The 22,997-nt window shown below is 41.6% G+C and overlaps 2 protein-coding genes across 9 annotated transcripts in view; both read right to left on the reverse strand.

Annotated features, from left to right (window-relative positions):
• Positions 1-537: 537 nt before the first annotated feature.
• si:ch211-156j16.1 (uncharacterized protein LOC564557 homolog) lies at positions 538-10,547 on the reverse strand. Its single transcript, XM_040152837.1, has 4 exons — positions 10,041-10,547; positions 3,269-3,661; positions 1,888-1,996; positions 538-548 (listed from the first exon to the last, which is right to left on the reverse strand). The coding sequence occupies exons 1-4, from the start codon at positions 10,102-10,104 to the stop codon at positions 542-544; spliced, it is 573 nt and encodes a 190-aa protein (XP_040008771.1). The 5' UTR covers positions 10,105-10,547; the 3' UTR covers positions 538-541.
• Positions 10,548-11,222: 675 nt separating this feature from the next.
• LOC120804279 (forkhead box protein J3-like) overlaps positions 11,223-22,997 on the reverse strand; it is a 66,084-nt gene continuing 54,309 nt past the window's right edge. The window contains exons 9-14 of one of the 8 annotated variants that reach the window (XR_005709428.1): positions 21,622-21,882; positions 18,532-18,633; positions 17,271-17,543; positions 16,093-16,221; positions 13,469-13,673; positions 11,224-12,884 (exon numbers count right to left, since the gene is read on the reverse strand). Coding sequence is in view for 7 of the 8 variants with exons in the window: in XM_040153628.1 (XP_040009562.1) it covers positions 13,549-13,673; positions 16,093-16,221; positions 17,271-17,543; positions 18,532-18,633; positions 21,622-21,882 (890 nt within the window). In the remaining variant the exon portion in view is untranslated. Of the gene's footprint in view, positions 13,674-14,683; positions 14,789-16,092; positions 16,222-17,270; positions 17,544-18,531; positions 18,634-21,621; positions 21,883-22,997 lie in introns of all 8 variants that reach the window. The other 7 variants (XM_040153634.1, XM_040153633.1, XM_040153632.1 and 4 more) reach the window with 7 other exon arrangements.

A 22,997-nucleotide genomic window follows, 5' to 3' on the forward strand; every position in this document is an offset into this window, starting at 1 on the left:
CATTTTTTCATGTTCCCACCTTCCATGTCTATTTCATTTATTTTTGTTTTGTCAGTATTTTCCGTTTTTATGTCCTTTTCGCAAACTTCAACGCAAATCTAAGTCAGTCACTATAGTATAGTTAGAGTCCCCCCCCAAATATCAGATAATCCCCTACTTTTCTTTCTTTTTTAACAAAATGCATTTGAAAAGCCCTGAAATTCTTTGTGACATCCTGCTGTCACCTTGTTTTGTTCTCTCTGAGGGAGTAGGGGAAGACAGAGCCTTTTATATCAGCGGCTTCAGGGGGTCAGGGAGGTAGCGGGGGAGGTGAGGACATTTGCTCAAGTACCCCTCTTGTCTCACACACATACAACACATATATAAACACACACAAGCCTCCCTCCCCCTCTTTTTTGGCAGTCCAGAGTCCTGATCAGATCGGTTTAGTGCTGGTATCTTGCTTGTTTTAATGATTGGAAATGATGTCACAGCTCAGTAGTTCAGAATTTCCAGAACTTTGGGCGCTCCTGCTGCTTTGCCGTTTTTTTTTTTTTTCCCCTCAAGGGCTGTGGAGTAAAAAGGGGAGAGAAAATCAGTATTTGCTTAGATAATCACAGACTCTCAGTCATTGGTTGAAAAAGGAGGATTGATGCAATGTTATCCTATCTACTGCAGTTAAGAGTTTCTGAGGTTCAATTTATTTTGAAGTTAATTCATCAGTGCGCTTGATTTGTTTAGTGTCATTTTATAGGGTACAATTAATTTATCCCTTTTGAAGACAGACGGACATTGACAAAGAAATGAGTAGTGAAAAAAAAGCTGGTTTGTACATTTAATTAAAAGATTAAAGATATAGGTCAATACATAAAAAGGACATAAGGTTTACATAAGATGCCTGTTTATCAAAAACTTAAAAAGGAACACATTTTGTTTAAAGCTAGGTTGTTTGGGTGTTGAGAAGATTAGTTTTTGGACTGCATTTTCCACTTTTAGAGTTTAGCTTATGTCAGCGAGATTTCAAGAAGACAAACTGAGAAATAAACATTTTTAAAATAGGCCAACAGAAAGGCTGAGAATTAGTTCTAAGCAGACAACTTTTTATGCCGCCCCACTTCGGACAAACACAAGCCCTCTGTTTTTTGGGATCAAATCAAGCTGTTGATATATAACCAGTCTGCTTGATGAACACTGGCCACACAGACAGACACTGAGTCAATAAACAAGCTCATTTTAAGGCCAAATAGAGCCACTTGTCAGCATGAATGCCCAATTTTCCTCCTAGGACCACGCGACTATGTGTCAGCAAAAGGAGCAGCACTCATCAAGCTTTGTCAGTAGTTTTTTGGGGAAAAGACATCTGTTACGCATCTGTGAACTGAGACAATGATGGCCGAAGGGGTAAAATGATTAGCTGAAACTGAGAAATTTACAGAAACCATAACACTGTCTTTTTTTTGCAGGTTTTTTCGTTCTTGGCAGACCTGTGATACAAGGAACATTCTTCATTAGTGAGACATGCAGTTCACAGCAGTATTCTCAGTGGGGAGGGTGTGATCCGTGGGAATACTGCCACTGGGATAGGCCCCTATCCCCCTCCATTACTCTCATGAGGGAAGGTCGACATTTAAATATGTTCAGCACCGGAGACCATTTGTGGTTAAAGTGCTTTGCAGTTTGTGTTGGGGCGTGCTAGGTCATCTTATCACACAGCACAACTCTGTCTCCAAGACCCATTACATCACTGCCTGTGTTATTTCATCATAGGACGTGTCAGTGATGAATAAAAGCTCGTGCAGTTTCACTCCGTATTTAGAGGAAGACCCTGTGAACAACATTAATATAATTGTCTTCATTCACATGTATGTATGTGTAATATGTGTCCAACAGGACAGGTGAGTTACTTACGAGTATTTCCCCATCCTCCTCACCACAGCTATCACCACGGCAATGGCAATGCCCACTGCCAACAGAGCGCCAATCACGATGCCGACTACCTGGCCGGAGCTCAGGCCCCCTGGAGGACAGAAAGACAAGAGTTGGTCAGTTTTTCAGATTTCCATATCTTTCAATTGGATCAGTTAGTTTTTGATGTTACCAGGGCCGTGTCAGGACATTCTGGGGCCCTAGGCGAGAAAATTTTATGATACTTTATTGTTTCAAATTTAACTTATTCAACTTCCGTTCTGTGTCATGCCATCAACATCATCTGTCAGTTAGTATCTTTACATGCACACTAGTTCCTGTTACGTATTAGCCTGGTTTTACCTTATTCAGGATATGATACAGAACATAACCTAATTATTAATATCTCTGTATGACTCTAACATTATCAGGTTACTGTTCATCTGTGTCTATGATGCCTCTACACTTCAGACAGACATTTATGTTCTAAGGAGCAGATATTATGAATATGAGACTCTCACTTATGGCTGTCCTGACCATCTTTTAAAATACACTATTTATATTAATTAAATTTTTTCTCCTTTAATTTCACAACTTTCTTTGTGCACTTTGGGCCTATACCAAGAGAGAGGATGTCAGTGTGTATCTTTTGTAGCAGGAAGGTCTGAACGGGATTTAGACAGACCCTCATTATCCTCAGCATTAAGAAAATGCCAAACTAACAGCAGCACTGTAGAGGTGTGTGCATCTGTTTTTCTGTGTGTTCGGCTTAATCACTTTTTCACTGCTGCTGTTATATAACTAAAACTGAAACTAATGCTATTTTTACAAATTTTGTACTAACCTAATTTCAGGGTTGTCTAATTGATGCAACACAAGTAACCTGGTTACTACTTCTACAGTCTGTAGTCTCCTCTCAGTATCAGGTGCAGTGTGAGCAGTGTTTTTTAACAATGTAAGGGGCGCATTTGACGTCACTGGCAGTCTTTTAAAGTGAGATAAGGAGCAATTACAAAATATTTCCTCCTAGTCTTTGGCACCCTTCCAGCTGGTAGCATGCTAGGTTACCACCTAGGCGGCTTATGCATAAAGCCAGCCCTGGATTTTACTATTTTTATGTTACTATGTAGATCACTGAAAGCAACTTAAGTTTCATTCAAAGTTGGAATGAATCGAATGCTCTGTATCTATCTATGAGAATATTAATAACCTCTGAGAAAGAGAGAGGGAGCAGTGATATTTGGAGAGGTTTAAAGCCTGCATCTGACTCTAAAAACCCTTTCGGTCAATGGCAAACAGAGTTTGAACTCATCTATCACATCATATCAGTCAAAAGCAACACCTGAGTTGCACTACCCCAGTTTCCATCCCACACATTCCTCACCCTCTTCTCCGTTTTCAATTACCACGTCTTCACCCTTCTCTGGCTTGGCAGTTGCCTTCCCCTTGGGTGGGATCTTAGGCTCTGCCGGCTGAGTAGAGGTCGTGGTCTCCACTGCAGGAGGGTCAGTGATAAGAGGTTCTGTTGCTTTAGAGGAACCAGAAGTAGGGGCTTTTGTCTCAGGGAGGGGATCTTCAGTGTTAACTATAACAGAAGGAGGTGCCGCCTCACTGACAGCTTCTGTTGTGACTTCTGCAGGGACCACCGCTGTTATGGTTGCACTAGGACTGGTGATTATTGTAATGTATTTTTCTGGAGCCTTGGTATGCGCAGCGGTGACATCTGTTACACCCTCAGTGTTCATAGTACCAAGCGGTGTAGGGAGCTCTGTGGGGCCTGGGGAGAGCAATCAGCAGAAAAATCACAAATGGGGTCACATGCAGGTATAAATACATTAAGGTGGTCTTTTTGCTGTAGCTGCGGAGCTTATTCCTATTAATGATATTCCCCATCTATAATAGTCTTTTTCTAAAAGTTGAATTGTGTAATGGGATTAATAAACATAAAACTAAAATGTTATTCATATAACGTATCACCTGAGAGCTTTTTGTCTGATATTAATGAAATATTGCATTTATTAGCAAAGCAGTATCTTGGCATAGATCTTGTTAAAAATCTCAACGAAAGTACTTAAAATGCCATTTTAAAACGTTCAATTAATCTTCATCCCATTGAGTTAAATGTTTTTTAATGTTTTCCTAGAACACAAAGTCCCGTACTATTTTTATAATGCATGTATTTTGTGTTTCAGATTTGCAGCTGTGACACATTTTGGTAAATTCCTCATTATACTTAATTTAGACAAGACAACTGTGAACACACATCACAATATGTGAACTTTATAACAATAAAATTAAATAAAGAAACAATAAATTAGAATATTAAATGACCCTAGTGACACAGTACAATGTGCGTTATACTTTTCCTACCTCTTAAACAGTCATGTTCATTTCAGTAGCAGGACAGAATGGCCACTGACACAAGAAAGAGGAAGAAAGAAACCAGTCTGACAGGATGGGTCCAAATAAGGTCATATAAGGTAAATCTTTTGATTCCTCCCCAACATGATCTCATGACACCTTTCCTCTTTCTCCCACTCTCTTGTCACAATTCTCCCATCGCCAGCACATGGCTACCGTGACAGCATTACCACCACACCCCGTGACTTCATCAAACGTGCATCCTGGCTCCATTCCTCCACCCCTCCATCCTGTCTTTAGGGCTCTGTTTGCATACTGGCATGCCACATCCTCTGCCTCATTTCCTGTGGAGGGAGCTGCCACTGCAGCAGCCGATGAGTGAGGAGAGCACGAGAAGGCTTGTTAACCCTCAGCTGCTTAACATGTGCAGTCAGTGGAGGGTGGGGTTGCAGGGACGACGCCTGATTGTGTGAGAAACACAACTGGGTGATTTACACTTTTTTAAAGCCAATCTTTGGAAGATCACTGGAAGGTTTGATGAAATGGGGTACCGAGCACCTTGAGGAAATGTCAGTCATATATTTTGAAAGGATGTAACTTTTGTTTTTCTTTCTTTATTGAAAGAGATATGGATAATTATCATTCTTGAATAATAGGAACTTTTTTGAATTTATTTAACATTTAAGACAAGCTTTGTCAGAGTTCAGAAGTCTGCACTTGCAGTAAAATGGAGGCTCCCATTTTGTATTTAGGAAATTTCTAAAAACATGTCTTTATCCTTGTGTCTTTCATCAAGGCCTGGACTATGAAATGGCCCGGGTTGAACATAATCATTTCCCTCCAATAATCCTAACTCCATCTCCCCACGTTCAACATCCTCCCGGCCACAACTGAAAGCTTAGGCTGGACAGCGCTGCTTCAAAATTAAGGAGGTAGATTTCAGTGTGGCAGCAAAATTACGGTCTACAGTTAACTTTCCACTGACAAGATGTTGGCCTGAATTCACTCTTTCTCCTTGGAAAAATAAAAAATTAAAAAAAAATTCTACTTCTCCCTGAAAACTTTCTTACTGTAGAGAGTAGAAAGGAGCATCTGTGGGAGTCTTATAAACTTAGCATCTGACATCATGCTCTCTCATCTCAGTTTTCTCCAATTGTTCTAAATAGTTGAAATAATAGAGAATACTTTACAAGGGTAAAAATAACCCTGAATGGCTGGACTTGTCTCACAACCGGTGCAGTTATTCCTGGTCCTGTGCTGGCTAGTGTGTTCATTAGCAACAGGCAGGGTAAATATAACAAAACATTTGTTCCCACCGTGGCAGAGTACTGAAGGGGGTTTTCAAACGGCAACTCAGACTGTTTGTTTGGAACGTCTGTAAGCGATGATAAAATGGTCTGTGCTTCACAGAGTATGGCTGTACGCTATGTGTAATCGCCCCCTCAGTCTCCACTAACAATTGTTTCATTATGTGTACAGCTCCCACAATTAGCTCTGAGTAGTATTTCCTCCCCACTATGCTGACTATCCTGGGTTAACACAACTACATTAGTGAGTAACACAGTAAGACTGTTACAGTCTGCATTCCCTCTCCTCTCGTTCCCTTTTAATCTACTTCTCGCTTGTCTTCCTCTCCATGACCCTGCCACTCCCTGAGGATAGGTTTGTTGCTGCCGATACCTTTAAGAAGGCTGAATCCCTGAGGAGAAAGGGAGAGAAAGAAAGGAAGGGAGGATGGGAAAGCAAAAGGGTGGAGGGGGGGGCTCTGAGGGAACGGTATGTTTCTTAACCGAGAAGCCAAGGAGCAGCCCCGTGTCCCTTCTGCTGCTTGATTTCACTGCGAACATGGTCTGTCTTTGTTTTGCTGTCCTTACTCACAACAAGATGGGTGTCTGTGTATAGTGGTTGGTATGTATACAAGTGACCCTGTGTTAATCCTCATGGGGGTTAGAGCATTGGGTCAGATCCAGAACAGGACCCCTGAAGCTGGTAAGGTTTCTACCAACACGGGTGCTTGAGTGTGGGTCAACCAGTCTCTCTAGATATGTGAGCTTTGTGTAAATGCAGACATGCCTTTGTGTACCCTGACACTTCATATGCGTCTTTTGATGACCAGACACCTTAAAACCCCAGATCTTTAGGAGCATTGTGTAAAACCTCCACACAAACACACAAAAAAAGTACAACACCACAAAGTTGGAAGCAGCTCCAGTTTCTTTTTCATTCTTTCAATCCTAGACTGAGATTACGTAATTGTGGCGTTGTTCTTATTCCAGATTTTTCAGTGGTGCGCCTAGGTCATTTTACCCACGATTACATCATTTTGAACACACATACTCTCTCACATCCATATCCATGTGAAGCATGAAAAGCCTGAAATCATCCTGCCACTCAACAAACACTGGCCAGTGCCTCTGAGTTCATACTGCATCTGTTTATGTACATGTGTATATATGTTCAGCCACTGACTGGGCATTTAAAGCTATTTTTTTACTTCAATTTTCCCACTCATTATGTAAACATGATTAAAACGAGGACAAAAGTTTATGGAGAAACAGGCGGTGAAATACAAGTAAAAAACAAGGAAAGTAATTCAAATAATATTGGACCATAACAATTGTGACTGTGCATGACAATGGTTTTAAAATTTCCCTCGGATAAGATTTACTGATGGAATGTAAATATGCAGGGAGAGAGAGAGGTGGAGTGCAAAAGGCAGGCAGGCAGGCAAAAAGAGCGAAAAGGGAGATAAGTGGTAAAGGAATACAGCAAAAAGCTGGGGGAGAGAAGTGGAAGCACCCATGTGGGGCTTCACTCCTGTCTGGCATAAATAAAACCTCCAAAAAGAGTGAAAGAGTGAGGGAGGGACACAACGATATACAGTACAGTGTGAGACAGGAAAGGAGGGAGTCCCAGCTTCCATCCATTACGATCACAATCAGCTGTCACTGAGGGCCCCCCCCCTGCTTGTGTGTGTGTGCGCGCACGCGTGTGCGTGTGTGTGTGTGTGTGTGTGAGTGAGTGAGCTAATAATTCACAGTCCTGTGTGGGAGGGAAAGGGTCCATGCAGACGGTGTGAGGGAGTGTGAGCGTATCCACCTTTTGAGTCCAGGAATGTTTTTGCGGCACTGGAGGAGGGAAATGTGAGCGAGATAGGAGCCCTGCCCATCTCACTGCACAATGATGAGATGTTACACAGTGTAACCTCCCCCACTAAACCAGTAGGAGACGGCGGTGGAGATACTGGGGTGTGCCATGCATCGCACGCTGGGGAGTTAAAGCAGGAGACAGGCCGAAGTGGAATATTCTCAGCCAGTCTAATCACAGATGCAACACAATGAACATCCACATTCATACGGGAACTGATTTTTTTCCCCTGCTGGTCTAACTTAGATAGGAGGACATGCAGCACTTCCCATCTGGACTCTATCAGCAGGGGCAGAAACTGGTACCAGACCTAGATCAAGAGGGCCTTTAATCTTGGGCCTAACAAGTCTTATTAAATTCCAAAAAGGTAATGAATCATTAAATGCAACAACTGCAGAAATGATAAAATAAACAGATCAATCTGTAGCTTCACTCTAAGCCTTCCAACTAATTTCCTTCAAACAAAATCTAACACCTCAGATAAAAACAATACCTCTGACCTCTGCAATGTTATCAGTTGAGCCTCTTAATGTATTTCTAAATCTTGCTAACCTTCAAATCGAACTCATCCAAAAACATCTACCCAGTTGTGTAAGTGTTCTTTTTTTTTCTTACTTTCCCTTGCACCATACTCTGCTACTCCTTTAGTCATGTTTTTGGAGTGCTACTCTCATCTGACAGAAGCTGAAGCCCTGCTACTGTCTCAAGTCGTCCGGGCTTGGGCTTGGTCCGGACTGTAACGGCCTCTGCCTCCTTTCCATAAACAGATGTGTCTTTATCCATGTGGAAATTTTTGGAAGTATGACTGAGCATTTTTTTTTCCTCAAAGTGAGACTCAGTTGACGTGAGAAGAGCTCGTTCTTCATGGTCCCCCTTTACCAGCATGTGTCTCATATTTGGAGTATGAGCGCAACATTTGAGTCATTTCTAGAAGTGGGCACGGACAAAGGGCATTGACCTCTCCCTTCAGCAGCCAGATGTTATAGGCCCAGAGATGCAGACAAAACTCATTAAGGAGGAGGGGGGGGGGGGGGGTGTATTGTGAGGGAGGAGGTGAAGTGTTTTACAGGATACATGGGGTTTGCTAGTTAAGTGAGCAGGCATTAGGGAGCTTAAAGACCACATTTGAGAAGCATAGATGTGCAGCGAGCTATTTTCTTTGTTTCTCCTTTTCTTCAGAAAACTGAGAAAGCTAAGTTAAGAATCATCCTGAATGCTTAAGGGCTCTTTTTCAGAGTAAACATCCATGGAAAAGGGGCAGGCACGCCATCTCTGACCAGTAAAGGTTGTTCTTTAAAAATAGACCCAAACCCTCTCTGCTCCCCCTGTCTCTTCATAGCACCAACCCTATCCCCTGGGGTCCAGACTCGTCAAGCTGGAAATGGGGAGGGGGTCAGAGAGTTGGAGTAAGGCGTAGGACTGTTAGCGGGGCTGGTTCCAGTGGTAGAGCTTGATACCCCACCAAACATGGGTAAATGCCAGAGGGTGGGGCGCTGTACAGTTAAATAACGTTGGTAAAAAAAAAAAAAAAGGGTGGGGCAGCTCTTAAAGCTCATCATATACCGGTTGCTCTGTCTCTCTCTCTCTGTTTCAGTCTTCCTCTTTCATCCATATGACCCTCTTAAATATAGAGCCTCTCTCTCTATTAATACACACTCGCAAACCAGCCCTGCCCTGCCCTACAGTTCCTTTAGGGCTCAGACACATACCCCACTACCTCCCTGTGCCTGCTGCTTCCCCTGGACAAACAGTGCTGGTCAAGGCAAAGGGAGGAAGCCGAAAGAAAGAAAGACAGAAAGAGAGAGAGGGGGAAAAAAATACATAGATGGAGAAAGATAGGCAAGAGAGAGCACAGATGCAAAGAAATAAACAAGAGGAAAAGGAAGAAAGTAGTAGTAGCAGCAAGAGAGAAATGAATGAATGAGAGTCAGGAGTAAAGTGAGAGGAGGCAGTGGATAAGCTTTCACATAAATGTGTACGGTGTACGTTACAGTTTACAGCCCACCCCATCCCTCCCTCTCTGTGCATGAGCACTGTTTTGGAACACTTCCAAAGGATATTCTTTGCTTCTCTTTTGCCACTGTCAATAATTTGTAGCAATGAGGCAGCAGAGCTCCTGCTATTATATCACATTTCTCCCTCGTGTCTGCATATCAAATTTTTCTTCCTGTCCAGATGTCAGGAGTAATGTGAAAATGAGAGAGACAGTGAGAAAGTGGGAGGGGATCTGTTAAAATCAACACAGACTATCCATTTGAGTCATCCCCTCTTCGTTAAATTAACACCTTCACCCAAAGTTCTGCGTTTCATCGGAGTGATTCTTAGCTAGGGTGTAAGATACGGGTCAAACTTCAAAGCCAGCAGTTGCCAGACGCAGTTTTCGGTGATTTGACAGTAAAAACATTAAAAATGATAAAACTGTTTAAAGTTATTTGAACAAAGTAAAGCATATTAACTAGTTAATGGATAAACAAATTAAAATTGAGTTTGTTTTTCGCTCTGAAACCAGTCACCAGAGTGGAGTCTTATTGTTCAATCAACAGGGATTAAAGCAGACAAAGAGTGGTGTGGTTTGGGCACATGGAGGGAGAGGGAGGAAAGGGACACAGTGTGCTAACAGCAGGACAGTGATGGCAGAGTTCACTTACTTGCATGTGTGAATGCACAGAAAGGGCCGACCAGGGCCACCAGGAGCAGAAGTTGAGCATTCATTGCGGCGAAAACTTTTCTCCTCCAGTCACAACTTTTAAGGACTCCCTCAGGGCAAAGAGCACGATACCAGAGCCCTCGTACACGCTGTCTCACACACGCAAGTCACACACACCAACTGGCCTCTCCAGAGGGGAAGGAAAGGGCAGGTCGAGAATGAAAATGAAGTCTTTGCGCCAAGTCTGGGAAAGTAGTCGCCTGTGATCCTTTTAACTTCTGCAGGTGAAGACGAATTGGCAGAGCCGGTGCTGGTCGCTCTCGCAGCTGGAGGAGGAAGACGAAGAGCGGTGGAGGGATGTAGTGAGGACAAGAGAAAAGAGAGGAGCTCTGGCCAGTTTGAGGAACTAGAAAGACAGAGAGAGAGAGGGACTGGCACACAGCAGGAGAGAGACAGAAGAGTGTGTGCCTGCCGGAGCTGAGAATGGAGGAGGGGTGCTGGTACTGGTTGTGGGATGGGCGGGTTGAGGAACAAGGGGCAGGTTGAGTTGGGAGGAGGGTGTCTTGATTGGGGCAGTAAGGTGGTTTCAGCCCTCGTGGTCCAGCCCCGTGTAGGACGCGCTCTCCTCTTGGTGCACAGCCAGCCCCCCCCGTTTGCAAACTCTGCAATATCAGCAGCACGCATAAATGCAAACGTACACTTGGAAATACAGATAAACAAACTGCTGACTTATTTATCAAGACAAGACAGGCACTTCAAACTTAAACTGGCAAGCTTATACAAATTAGCAAGTTACGGCGACAAGCTTTTGCTGTATGAATTAATGCAGTACACAGAGAAGTACACAGAGCTTTGGGATTTCAAATAATCCTTAATCACAAAGTTAAGAGCCAAGAAAGTATCTTCAGTAGAACAGAGCTTCACCAGATTTTTCTAATCACATTCAGTACTTAACTGTTAATAAAAGCAAACACTGAATGAAACACGTAACCATAATGCATCAGCACTGATCTTTTAAAAACATCAATCTTGTTCTTTCTAAGAAAGTGGCAGCATACATATGTGGCTGACAGACCGCAGCAAGAGAGAGGCGCTTTTTAAACAGGTTTTCCCAATGAAAGCAGCCGAAAATACAGTTAGAACATTGTGTGACTTTCACACAGGCAGGCATGGGTGGTCTGCTGGGTTTACATGCGATGGCGGGAAAACAAAACTGTTGCTTGGACCTAGGCTGACACCTGTTGGACAACAAGCTACGGGGGTCAAAACAGCACAAAGCCGAGGAAGATAAAGATACCTGAGCAACCCAAAATTAATTCTCTCTCAGTTCTTTTAGTTTTGTTTCACTTGAAAAATCAAAAGATTGAAGCAGCATGTTAGATTTGGAGTCCTGAAGAGCACAGCAACTTGTCCAGCATCATTAAAAGTTTCTTTGTAAAAACTTTCAAACACACCGGCGGCTGATGAAATAATGACAGCAGATTCGACGTTAGCGCAGTAAAAATGGTCAATGACATTTTAATAAACACAGAAACAGATTTTAACTGTTGAACCGCCATCCACAGATTATTTATGACACAAAACGGCAACGCCAAAGTTTTTTTTTTTCTTTACCACTTATTTACAATATACTGAAGGTATGTACATACTGTGTCTCCTGACAGACAGATAACAAAATATTTTCTCTCCATTTGCTGTTTCCATCAGTCTGTGTTTTTCAAGGGCAAACAGAGGAGTACCATACTGTTATTTACAAGGACAACAACACACAAACATACAGGATATATATGCTGGTCACTGTAATACAGCATTTAATGGCAATAATAAAGAGTAATTTTCTTTTTTTTTTCCCTACAGTGAGACCATGTTTTAACCATCCAAACACTGAGATCTTCCAAACCAAAGAGCACTTTAAGGTCCCATATTTCATTGTATACCCACTTAATATAAACAAAGTATTTGTTTCTTATGTGTATTTTTTGAGCTGTACGGAGCTGTATGTAAAAGGAAATCAGAGGGGACTATACACACTTGTACACACAGACAAAATTAAACATCACAGTAAAAAACTTGAATTTTTGAAACTTTTACTTAGTCTCTGCTCTTTTGCTGCTCTATTATTTTTTTTAAATGTCTTTTGAAACAAAGAAATAAAATGTTCACCATTTTCTTTTATTTTTCTCATTCACTAGATGCTATCAAGCTTCATGTTGTGCAAAAAACTGCTCATCTTCACCAAAATGAGGCATCTTGAAATCACAGCTGGCCTTCTCTGCCTGGTCATAAGTAAAAGTAAAAACTGAATTATATCTCAGAAAACAATGTATTGTTACTGTTGACAAAGTCCAAGTCTAGCCAGCGTCTCATTTTGAATTCTGTTTCAATTTAGTGGCTGTTGTGTGAACTACTGAGAAACGTATTTCGCAGTATTTCACGAGTTTAGCTTATAAGCTGACAAATGAAGACTTTAAACTTTTCACTGGGACGCTCGCTGTTCGCCAACAGGAAGCGAACACTGACTGTACAACACACAGTTAACCTCACATACAGTAAAGAGATATGAATGGCAGAGATGCGAAGAGGTTTATGAATGTAACACCCTGAGAACATGGCATCATGGACTTTTCCCACACACACGAAAATGACATTTAAAATGATCAAATAAGCTGAAAAGAAGTTTAGAATTGGTGTAAAAAACAGATTGGGGAGCATAGAACTTTTTTTAGGCAGAGGAAGCCAAATGGTGCCTGTTTTAATCAGCAGGTGGGGGTCCACTCACCCATTACTGATTCAAGTCCAACAGGTACACCATCGTTACTTTCTTCTTCAAAAATCCTCCTTCTAACTGGAATGTAGAAGAGCAACAAAGATGTCTGGTATCAGTGAACAAAGAAATGTTACGAGGAGAAAAGGATGTAGTAGTTAGACCTGCTGAATGTGTGTGAATGTGTGTGACATGTTAAAATATTTTCTGCAGGGAGTTTTGAAGAAAACAATGGTTTCTATTCATTTCAGCCACAGTGGCTTGAATTTTGCAGACATGGGACACAAGCTGCAGCAGGAAACACAGAAGATTGAAGAAAATGAAAGGTGAATAATTCACCGACAATTCGACAACACTTTGGTGACTTGTAACCCTGTTGGAACTGGGGGACACAACATGAGACAATTCAAATGAGAGCTTCAAACGTCCTTTTGCTTTGGACGATGTCTGTTAACATCTTGGCTTGGTCCAATCCCATTTGAGTCATTTTTTTAATGATTGTCTTTAGAGTCATCAAACACTTTGTACCAGCAAATAATAAAAAAAAAAAAAAAAAAAGGCCAGCAAAAACAGAGAAAAAATTACTTTCCGTTTGTTTTCTGTTGGATTGTCTCTTGTTTTTTCACACTGGTGAAAGGAGCAGGCTGGCCAGTTTCATACCTCACCTGTCATCACATGATGTCTCTGTGTCTCTCTCTTGTTTCAAGTCTCTCTATTCATCTCTCTGTTCAACCGACGGCTCCGTTTAGACAATGGAGTCCCAGTCAAAGTCATCCTGGATATCATCTGCAGCGAGCATGCGTCTCACCTGGAAGTGTCCTGGAGTCAGCGTGTGTTGTTGCTGCTGCTGGCTCAGCTGGCTGTGATGACCTGGACATGGAAGAAGATGGGAGTGAGACTTAGTGCTGATAATTACTGTTCCACACAGCAGTGACATTTCAGCACTACTTCGGTGTCATTGCCACTAACTGATTTTTTTTTTTTTCTTAAATATGCGAGAAAAACTGTAAAAAGAGAAGAAGAGGTTTTGAGTAAAAAATTCCCTGGGTCCTGTTTGTGACAAGGGCATCGGCAGTCAGTGGAAAAATCTAAAAAAGCTGAAGTCTTGGCAACAGCATCAAATAATCCACCGTCTTGAGCTGAATTCTCTCCAACTGGTGAGTCTAATGAGGTGACACATGTACTTAGCCTGGCGTCGTAGTGTTTTCAATGACACGCAGTTGCAATTTGACTTTTAAAACAAAAACAAGGGGTGGACAAAATGACACAAGCATCTTGTAATAATAAAAGCCAATGCACTTAAGGTCGCTGTATCTTTATCAGCAGGGGTGCATGTAACTTTTTTTGGTCTGTTTCTCAAGAGATGTTGCCTGGTACCTTTACACGCCACAGTTATCCTATAAGCTGTCGTCGTCACTACCCTCCTGACTGCTCTCGTCACTATCTTTCCCTCTTTCAAACATGGAAGATGAAGATGTGGGCCTACTTCTTTCTCCCTGTTTGAGCCCACGATTAGCTGTTTGAATCCGTAAGGCAACAGCCGGCTTCACATCTCAATATAATATTTATTATATTGCTCAAGGGCAGTGTAAGGGGACAACAGAAGGACTTTGTGAATGTCAGAGACTGCTTTTCTTCACTATGTTGACTAAGTCATACACAGAGGAGGCTGCCAAACATTTTCCTGCATGCTTTAAACTCATCAATTCTCTTACAGTGGAGTCTATGTCAACGGACAAGCTGGCCTCGTTTTCCTGAAGGATGTTACTAACTGTTGTGCTGCCAAATCTGTGGTGGTCTTGCATGAATTAGACCTCTCAATGCATCAACCTTGTCCCTGTCAGCATCAGGATTTAAAACAGGTTCTTTCCTGTACTTGCCTCACAGTCGAGCAGAAGTGTCAGCTGTCCAACAGCTACCACGAGCTCATCTTTGCATTCCCGTCCAATAGTCAAATTCTCTTGCTGGAACCTGAGGAGGGTGAACTGTAAAATGTTTCCAGTGTCGAGCGGGTTGGCTAGGAAACACTGAAAATGCTCTGTGCAGATATGTTTTAGGTCACTGTCATCACTTATAGTCACTTGAATCTGAATGGCAAGTAATAGCCTCCATATTTCTCTGCATGGAGACAAGAGAGTCTCTTTCTCAACATCTAATGTTGTGAAATTTTCCTAGTTTCACAAAGGCAATGTCATTCTCATCAAATACCTTCTTTACTCGTTCTGTTCTTTTTGCACCCCCTTTCTGTAAATAAAAAATAGTAACTTTTCAACCGGGCGATAACATTTCTCACAGTATGTAACCATCTGAACAGCTGACTTGGCCCAGTTCTCGAGGGTGTGGGCGGTACACAGAATATGCAATCCCCGAACGCCACCATCTGACGCAATTTGGGAACGACCCCGTTGTAAACTACAACGTGGTCTGCAGCTCAGTCTGTGCACACCAAGACCAACTTCGCCTTCCACTCCCATTCCCTAAACCAAAAGCATGGAAGAGTTGCACCAGCCAGTGTCATTCAATTTACACCCAAATTAATTAATCAAAGGAAATCTGATGTTAACTCTCTGTTGCAAGACACAGACACAACGTGCACAATTTCCTGCACCACTTTTGTTAAGTCTCCTGATCCATCAAAGAGAGCACCCCAAAATTCAGCTGCCCCTCAATTTTTCACTCACTTATGAGCTGACTGCCTGTGCGATGCTCTGCATGAGAAAGGCCCCCCAAAATGCCAAAAATGTTGTTACGCAAAAGCGCCCCCTTTCGTGCATCCTTTATTTTGACCCACATCTGCTCACCCGTCTCATACTAGGGACTAAAAGTCTCAGCCTCTGCGTCATCAAATTTGATCATCCTTTTTTAAATCTGTCTCTTGTGAGTCCCCGACTTTATAGAAGGCAACGGTGAATTGCTAGACTACTGCTTTAATTGTACCTGTTACTCTGTTCATTATCGTCGCCAGTCTCTGACACCATTGTACATACATATATGTATTTATAATTTGTTCTCAATGCAGAGATTAAACTTTATCAAGACATATGGTGAAATAAGCCAACCTGATATTCACATTGAATTTATGGTTCTTAACCTTATATTTTTTGTTCAGGTTGTTTGTGGGATATTGCATCGCGGTTTTACTTGTTTGTCATTATGTCGAAGTACCACTTTACTATCAAATACTGATGTTAACACAGGCGTTGTCACAATTCTGAAAAACCACACACTTGCCTGCTCATAAACTTGCACACATACAATATATATATACCATGCAGCGGCTCCTCCTGACCTGTTAAGAGAGCGATGGAGGAGTCACCTGTCATGGTGGGAGCCGTGTTGCTCATGGGAGGCATGTGGGGGTATCCTGGTGGGCCCATCAGAGAGGAAATGTTCTGTCTGGAGTCCATGTACATGTTCCCTGTGGGAGAACAGACAAAAGGGCGGTGACTAACTGTCAGATAAGTATCCTGGCTTTCTCACAAGTGTACGCGTCTTCGCCGAACACGAGCTGTCATAACGCGCACACAGATTTTTACTGGCATCTTATGCTAAGCCAGAGAACTCAGTCACTCAGTGGATTTTCCACTGGCAAAAAATCCCCTCGTCTTCATGTTTTTTACTCCAGCTGCGATGAAGCTGACAAAATCCATAATTCCCTTGTAAATATGTAATGGGGAAACAATGTCACAGTGAGGAGAGAGACTGTAGCTTCAGGTTTCAGCCCCCGTCGCAGCGAGCGAATGCAGACATGTCACTGAGCAATTCTCTGGATGCCTACTGCCAAGGTGGGAAGTAACTAAGGACATTTATACAAGTCTGTACGATTTTAATATACTGGTATTGGTACTGGTAGTATTATGGGTAACTTTTTATTTTTCCTGCATTTAATTTCAGAGTTAAATGTTGGCTTTTTACTCTGCTACATTTATGTGATGGCTGAGATACAAGTTAATTTGCAGATTGAGATTTTATTTTGAGATAAGATCATAAAATGTGGCTGAATTCATATTTATTCCATATTATGGACTTAAAATATAAGGATCTCCAAAAACCAGCCTTGTTTCATCTCAGTGACACAATGATATTTTGACAATATATAAAGAGCGTTTATTTCAACCTGACTTTATTCTTTTTTCTTCCATTATTCATTCTTTTCATTCTTTTTTCTTTCTTTCATTCCTTTGCTTCCTCTTCTTCTTCATCTATCCCAAAACTGGAGTTATGAAGTTTTCCTCAGGCAGTAAAACTCTAAAAGAGACTATACTTTGCTACACCATGTGTACTTTTTCTTTTGCTACTTGAGTACATTTAACAGACAAAACCTTTTTTCTTTCACTTAAAATGAAGTACATGGCATTTGTTTTAATGGACGACTCCACATTGTGGTTTCCGACTTTATTTTCTGTTGCTGCCTACCAGGCTATTGAAGTGAGTTCTGTACATGCTTTTGTGTATGTGCATACTGACCCGTGCTGATGTGATGGTTACGTTGGTTGTGTTGCCCGTGCTGACTGTGCTGGTTAGCCTTTGGGTGCATGGCCCCATGTGGCTGAGCCGGGTGCTGTGGCACCCCTGGTGGTGTGGGGTGTTGGACCTGAGGTTGTGGGTGGGCGGCGCCTTGAGGGCGGATGACCCCTGTGGCTGTGAAGAACTGGTTAATGGAGGAACACAGGTCGGCCATCTGGGTGGCGTCCAGCGACCAGTTGTTGAGCTCAGCTTGCCGCATTATCTCCTTTAAACCTGACTCGGACAGACAGGGGAGACAAAGACAGACTCCGGAAGTCACTCACTGTGGAGCTTTTATCATTTTAAGTCATCTGCTTGAACCTAATGTTCTCAGTATGTCACATACTTTTCCCTTTACGCAGCTCCAAAGTTAGATAAAAACGTGCAATATCTTTACTTTATTTATTAATCGTATATTATTGTAACGTCACGTCCAGCATAAGACTCCCACTATGGTTTTGCCGTCACTATTGTTCCACCTTATTTACAAGCCAAAGAACATCGCTGCCCTGACAACATACCTGTTCACATCTCACATGACGTTGAACAAGACCCTGAACCTATAACACCTCCTCCTCTTACTTGCGTCTTCCAACAAAGACACACCCAAGCTTTTATTCAACAGACCCTCCTCTGATATTTCTCAAAATCAAATTCACATGGCTTGTCCTTGGCAGCGACAGACATGAGAGGCTTGGTTCCTGCTCTTTGGAGGTGAGCCATAGACGGCGGAGGATGCTATTACGGCAGTGTGAGGGAGGTCAAGCGCTGCAGGGAAGAGAGAGAGGCAGCGGCAGCCTGTGTCTTATAAGACCAGCCGTCATCATCCATCGTGTGTGGATGTTGCCGGCTTTGTGCGCTGACCGTGATAAGAGGCTGTTACTGAGCCGGGGTCTAATTGGATTATTCACTTCATACATTTGGGATGGAGGGCTGTGTGTGTGTGTGTGTTTGTGTGTGTTTCAAAGAGACAGAGCGAGAAAGCGGGAGAGAGAGAGAAAGAAAGAGAAAGACAGAGTGGCAACCTCTCCGATGCAGGATAATGACTTTTATTAGGCCAGTACTATTACATCACTGGATATTATAATATTGTGCCTCAAGGGCAAGTTTATATGAAAGTGTAGAGAGGAATCATAATGGTTTAATCAAAATAACTGCTCAGCATCATAAGCATTTTACCAGTTAGGACTGTTAGTGGTGTGTGTGTGTGTGTATGTGTTACCTTGAAATGGGGAGAGGTCTACATCAGCCCAGTTGTAGCTGGTAGCAATGCGGCAGCTCTCCTTCAGCCAGTCCAGGTTGGGGTACCAGTCTGATGAGATGCCTGGGAGACAGCAAACACACACAACCCATATACACACAAACACACACACTTAAATAATTTTTGTCCAGTGGCGTCAATTAATTGTTGCAGGTGTAATAATGCCCCTCATTACAAATGACAATTGGTAACGTACTACTGTACATGAGGTAATTCTGGTCTAGCCCCAAGCAGACAGAGTTTAGGCGACATTGGAAAAGACATAAATGTTGACGAAAACTTTTGTCACAGAATAGCAATAGCAGGGCATTCCCAGACTGTACGTATATAAACATACACCAACACAAATTATTACTTTTCTTAATCATTCTTAAAACAGCTCCAAAAGTAGAAGAATGGATGACATTAATGACAGATATGGCCTCTAATGAATGTAAGTAGGCTTGGCTTAAAGGTGTAAATGGCAGGCGCTTTACGATGTGGCACCATTTCTTTGATAACATTATAGTAATGGGATATATCAGTTTATTAATTACCCAAGTCTTACACATTTGCTGCATATTAATATTGATTTTGCATTGATGATCTAATGTTTACTTCTCTCACTATGCCGTGTCAAATGAGAAATGTCAGTGAAACCATAATGAAAATGCAAGAAGATACTTGAATTAATTTATTTTGATTGGGTTGGATGAAAGATAAAGCAAAATAAATTAGTACTGCAAATAATGACGTTATTTTTTGATTAATGATTCAATCATTTCATCTATAAAATGTCAGAAAATTGTCAATGCCCACTACAATTTCCAAATAGATTGTTCCGAAACCCAAAAATATCAAATTTCCAATGATACAGAACAGGAAAAAGCAGGAAATCACGTTTGAGGAATTGGAAACTTAAAAGGTTTGGCATTTGTTTTTGATGAATGACTTAAATGATTTGTCAATTAACAACATTGTTAATTACTGATTTACTACTAATTGACTAATTGTTTCAGGACTAAAACAAATACTAGAGTGAGAATATGATACTGAGCAGCGTAACAATGATAAATGATCTGACACAAGGGAACTGATTCATATTACAAAGAAGCGAAATTTGTCTCAGTCTAAGTTCACCCATAAACCACAAGGTGGTGTGACTTCACACAGAAAAATTCAAGCCACAGCTCTGTTTCTGAAAAAACGTAAAAAAGAAGAAGAAAATGCTTTTCCCAGCCCTCATCGCGACTAACTAAACAACAATATATTCTCAGACCGTGGATCAAAGACAGAGGGATTGCTTTCATTTATCCTCCTTGGTTGAGGGGAATGCTAAAGCAAGATATATAATGTCTGAATAGTTCTTTTCTCTGGCCTGAGAGCTGTGTTGCAGAGACACAGGGGAGGAAAAAAAACGAATGGGAATATGAGGAGAAAAAGCCTCAGTGAAGGTTTGGAGATGTCTGTTTATATCCTCCCTCCCTCTCTCTCTCTCTCTCTCTCTCTCTCTTTCTGATGTAGCTAGGTGAACTGCATTTGGACCAATGTGGCTTTGGGAGTGTGGAGAAGTAGAATCATTATTTGGTGCTGTACTGCATCAATATATATGAATTATGAAACTATACTGTACACTCTGTGGGTTCCTTTTACAAGAATTAGCAAAAGGGTATGCAGCAGAGTAGAGAAATAGGTTACAACGGGAATGCAGGTTTCAAAAGTAAGAGTCCTGTTTATTTTCTTATTCTATTTTTTTCTTACATATAATGTGAGGTGACTGATAGTTGGAGCGCTTTAAATTTATGGTTCATAGATTAAAAAAAAAAAAAATAGATGTAAACCATAACTCCCAGGTAGGACTGTGGCTTGAATACAAGGACTATTCAGGTACCTGAACTGCTAATGGCAGGCTGAAGAGATGACACTTTGAACACTTTTGAATCCATTCACTTTCAGATTCTGGATCAATTCAGCAACTATGAAATATTCTGAATGTCCTGTTACTCAGATTTCATGGCTCTGGTGGAGTCGTCTCCTAATGCTACACTCTACGAAGATAATTACCCCAACTGCTAGTCCTGTAGTCACCCCAGATAAATCGAAATGCAGTCTAACTTTGATATTATTACCTCCACCAAGGAGCTTATGTTTTTACCCGTGTCTGTCTGTTTGTTTATTTGTCAGCAGAATTATGCAAACAAAACTGAACCGATTTGCCGAACTTTGGTGAGGGATTGGGCATGTGCCAGGGAAGAACCCATTAAATTTTGGGGCAGATCTGGATAATTTTTTATGAAATGAATTTTTTTTCTCTCAATTCTGGTCAATATTGTTTGACATTGGCCTTGGCAGAGGTCTGCACTCTAGTTATTATTATTATTATTGTTCATATATTTGTAGCAACTCACTAACAAGTTAAAACCAGATCCCGCCAGTGATAGTAACTTTGGAGCCATTTTGGCAAAAGCTCTTTATCCAGCTGGGAGATTTTATAGCCTTCCTAAGTCCCCCATACGTCCTCCCCCTAACTGCTACTAGGAGACTGACATTAATGGTTTTCCCACTCGGCTGCTTTTATTTACACTCTGTATAATATGTGCATAGCAGTAGCCATTTGCCATACCAAACTCAAAGAAAACAATGCGATTTCTCACTAACAACATTGAAATATTTCACAATGATGGCCATTACTACATCCCAGAGTACTGATAAATGACTGAGGAGTCCCCTGTGTTGCTAAAGACAACTTTCAAATGCAAATTTTAATTATGTATGTGTAGAATGTTTTTGTGATTATAGCAGCTTTCAAAAAATTGTGATGGCATACGTTTATCTGTGGGGAAAAAAAAAAAAAAAAAAAAAAATCGCAGTGAACTGTCATAGTCTATGTTTTGCTTTTAGCTGATTCATTCAGGGTCAAACGGTGTGTATTACTGCCTGCCACTGTGCCTTTTTGATACATTATACTACCACTAGATGTCACCACAGTCAAAAAGTTTCAGCTCCTAAATATGGACGCCTTATGACTAGAAACTGGAAAAATACTCCCTAATTCTAATTCTCTGTCCTCACCGGTTGTGGGGCAAGTCTGTCCAGTGTGACTCTGGTGGGAGAGAGTTGGGTGCTGCTGACCATGCTGAACGTGCGCCTGGTGCTGGCCGTGGGAGGAGTGAGGGGAGAGGTGCTGCTGATGGTGGTGGGGGTGGTGCGACGCCTGGCCGTGGTTGTGTTGGTGGTGGTGGCCACCGCTGCTTCCCGCACCGGGAGAGTGCTGGTAAGAGCACGCGGTCCGGGCCTGCTGGCTGGAGTCACCGGGCATTCCCATCAAACCTGCTGAACAAACAAACAAAATATTAAAAGTGACATCATTAAACAGGGAAACTAAAAAAGATAAACTGTTTGTGACCGGATGGACAAAACCTTGTGACCTGGGAAAAATATGTAGCTCAAACCTTGAACTGCCGTCAATCTCACTTCACCCTTCTCAACCAACAAAGGTATTTCCTGAACTTTTTTTTCCCCCACACATATTTACACGCACCATGTTCAATGCAATGTTCACTCAAGCTCAGAAGTTCAATTGTGGTGGATTTAATCATTTATTCAGCTAAAAATGACACTGAAACCCATTCACTTACTTACTCACTTTTAAATCCTTGATTATCAAATCAGAAAAGCAGATTCATTATGCCTAAGCTTGTATGTAAGTCTCTTCACACACAGCACAGAGAAGGCAGCTAAACGTTGCATAGAGGATAGTTTTACAAGTTTGCAGGCTTTCATTGCTGCACAGAATGACACGACTTTATAGTATATAAATGCCAAGATTTAAATGATCTGTTTGAGGTTGAGTCTTATGTGTATTGTTCTGTGTGGAGATTGTAGCTTTTTCAAAAAACAAACCATAGGTGAAAACAGAGCTCAGAAAAAAAGAAACCCCTTCTCACAGGAAACAGTCAAGAAGGAAAAAGGGATATCTAGAGGAAGTACAGGATGAAATGAACAGGGCTAATTGTGTAGGGATAAAGTGGGACGATGTATTAAAGATTTGACCCTCAGGGATCCTGTAAAAGAATTACGTCTACATCCTTTATCAACCAGAAAACTGACAGAAAACTAAACACAGAGTAGTACACAATGCTGTCTTGCCTCAAGTTTTTAATTCTTCTTACTATTGTTTTGAGAGGTTTGACTTTTCAGAGAGTAACTATAGTATATATTAAGATAATCAATTGGTGTACATTACATCATGTGCTCAACTGCCCGCTATGTCCTCTACTTTTTTTTTCTTCGAAAATTTAATGTCTAGTTTTATTTTCAATTACCTTAATTTAGGAATCTTCCCATGTGGCACTGTTTCCACAAATAAGTAACCCTAAACAATCAAACAACAACCCTGAACATGTATCTCCTTTACTTCTCATCATGGATACTGACAGCTGCAGAAA

Source organism: Xiphias gladius, chromosome 18, assembly GCF_016859285.1.
Source record: "Xiphias gladius isolate SHS-SW01 ecotype Sanya breed wild chromosome 18, ASM1685928v1, whole genome shotgun sequence".
NCBI classification, from domain to species: domain Eukaryota; kingdom Metazoa; phylum Chordata; class Actinopteri; order Istiophoriformes; family Xiphiidae; genus Xiphias; species Xiphias gladius.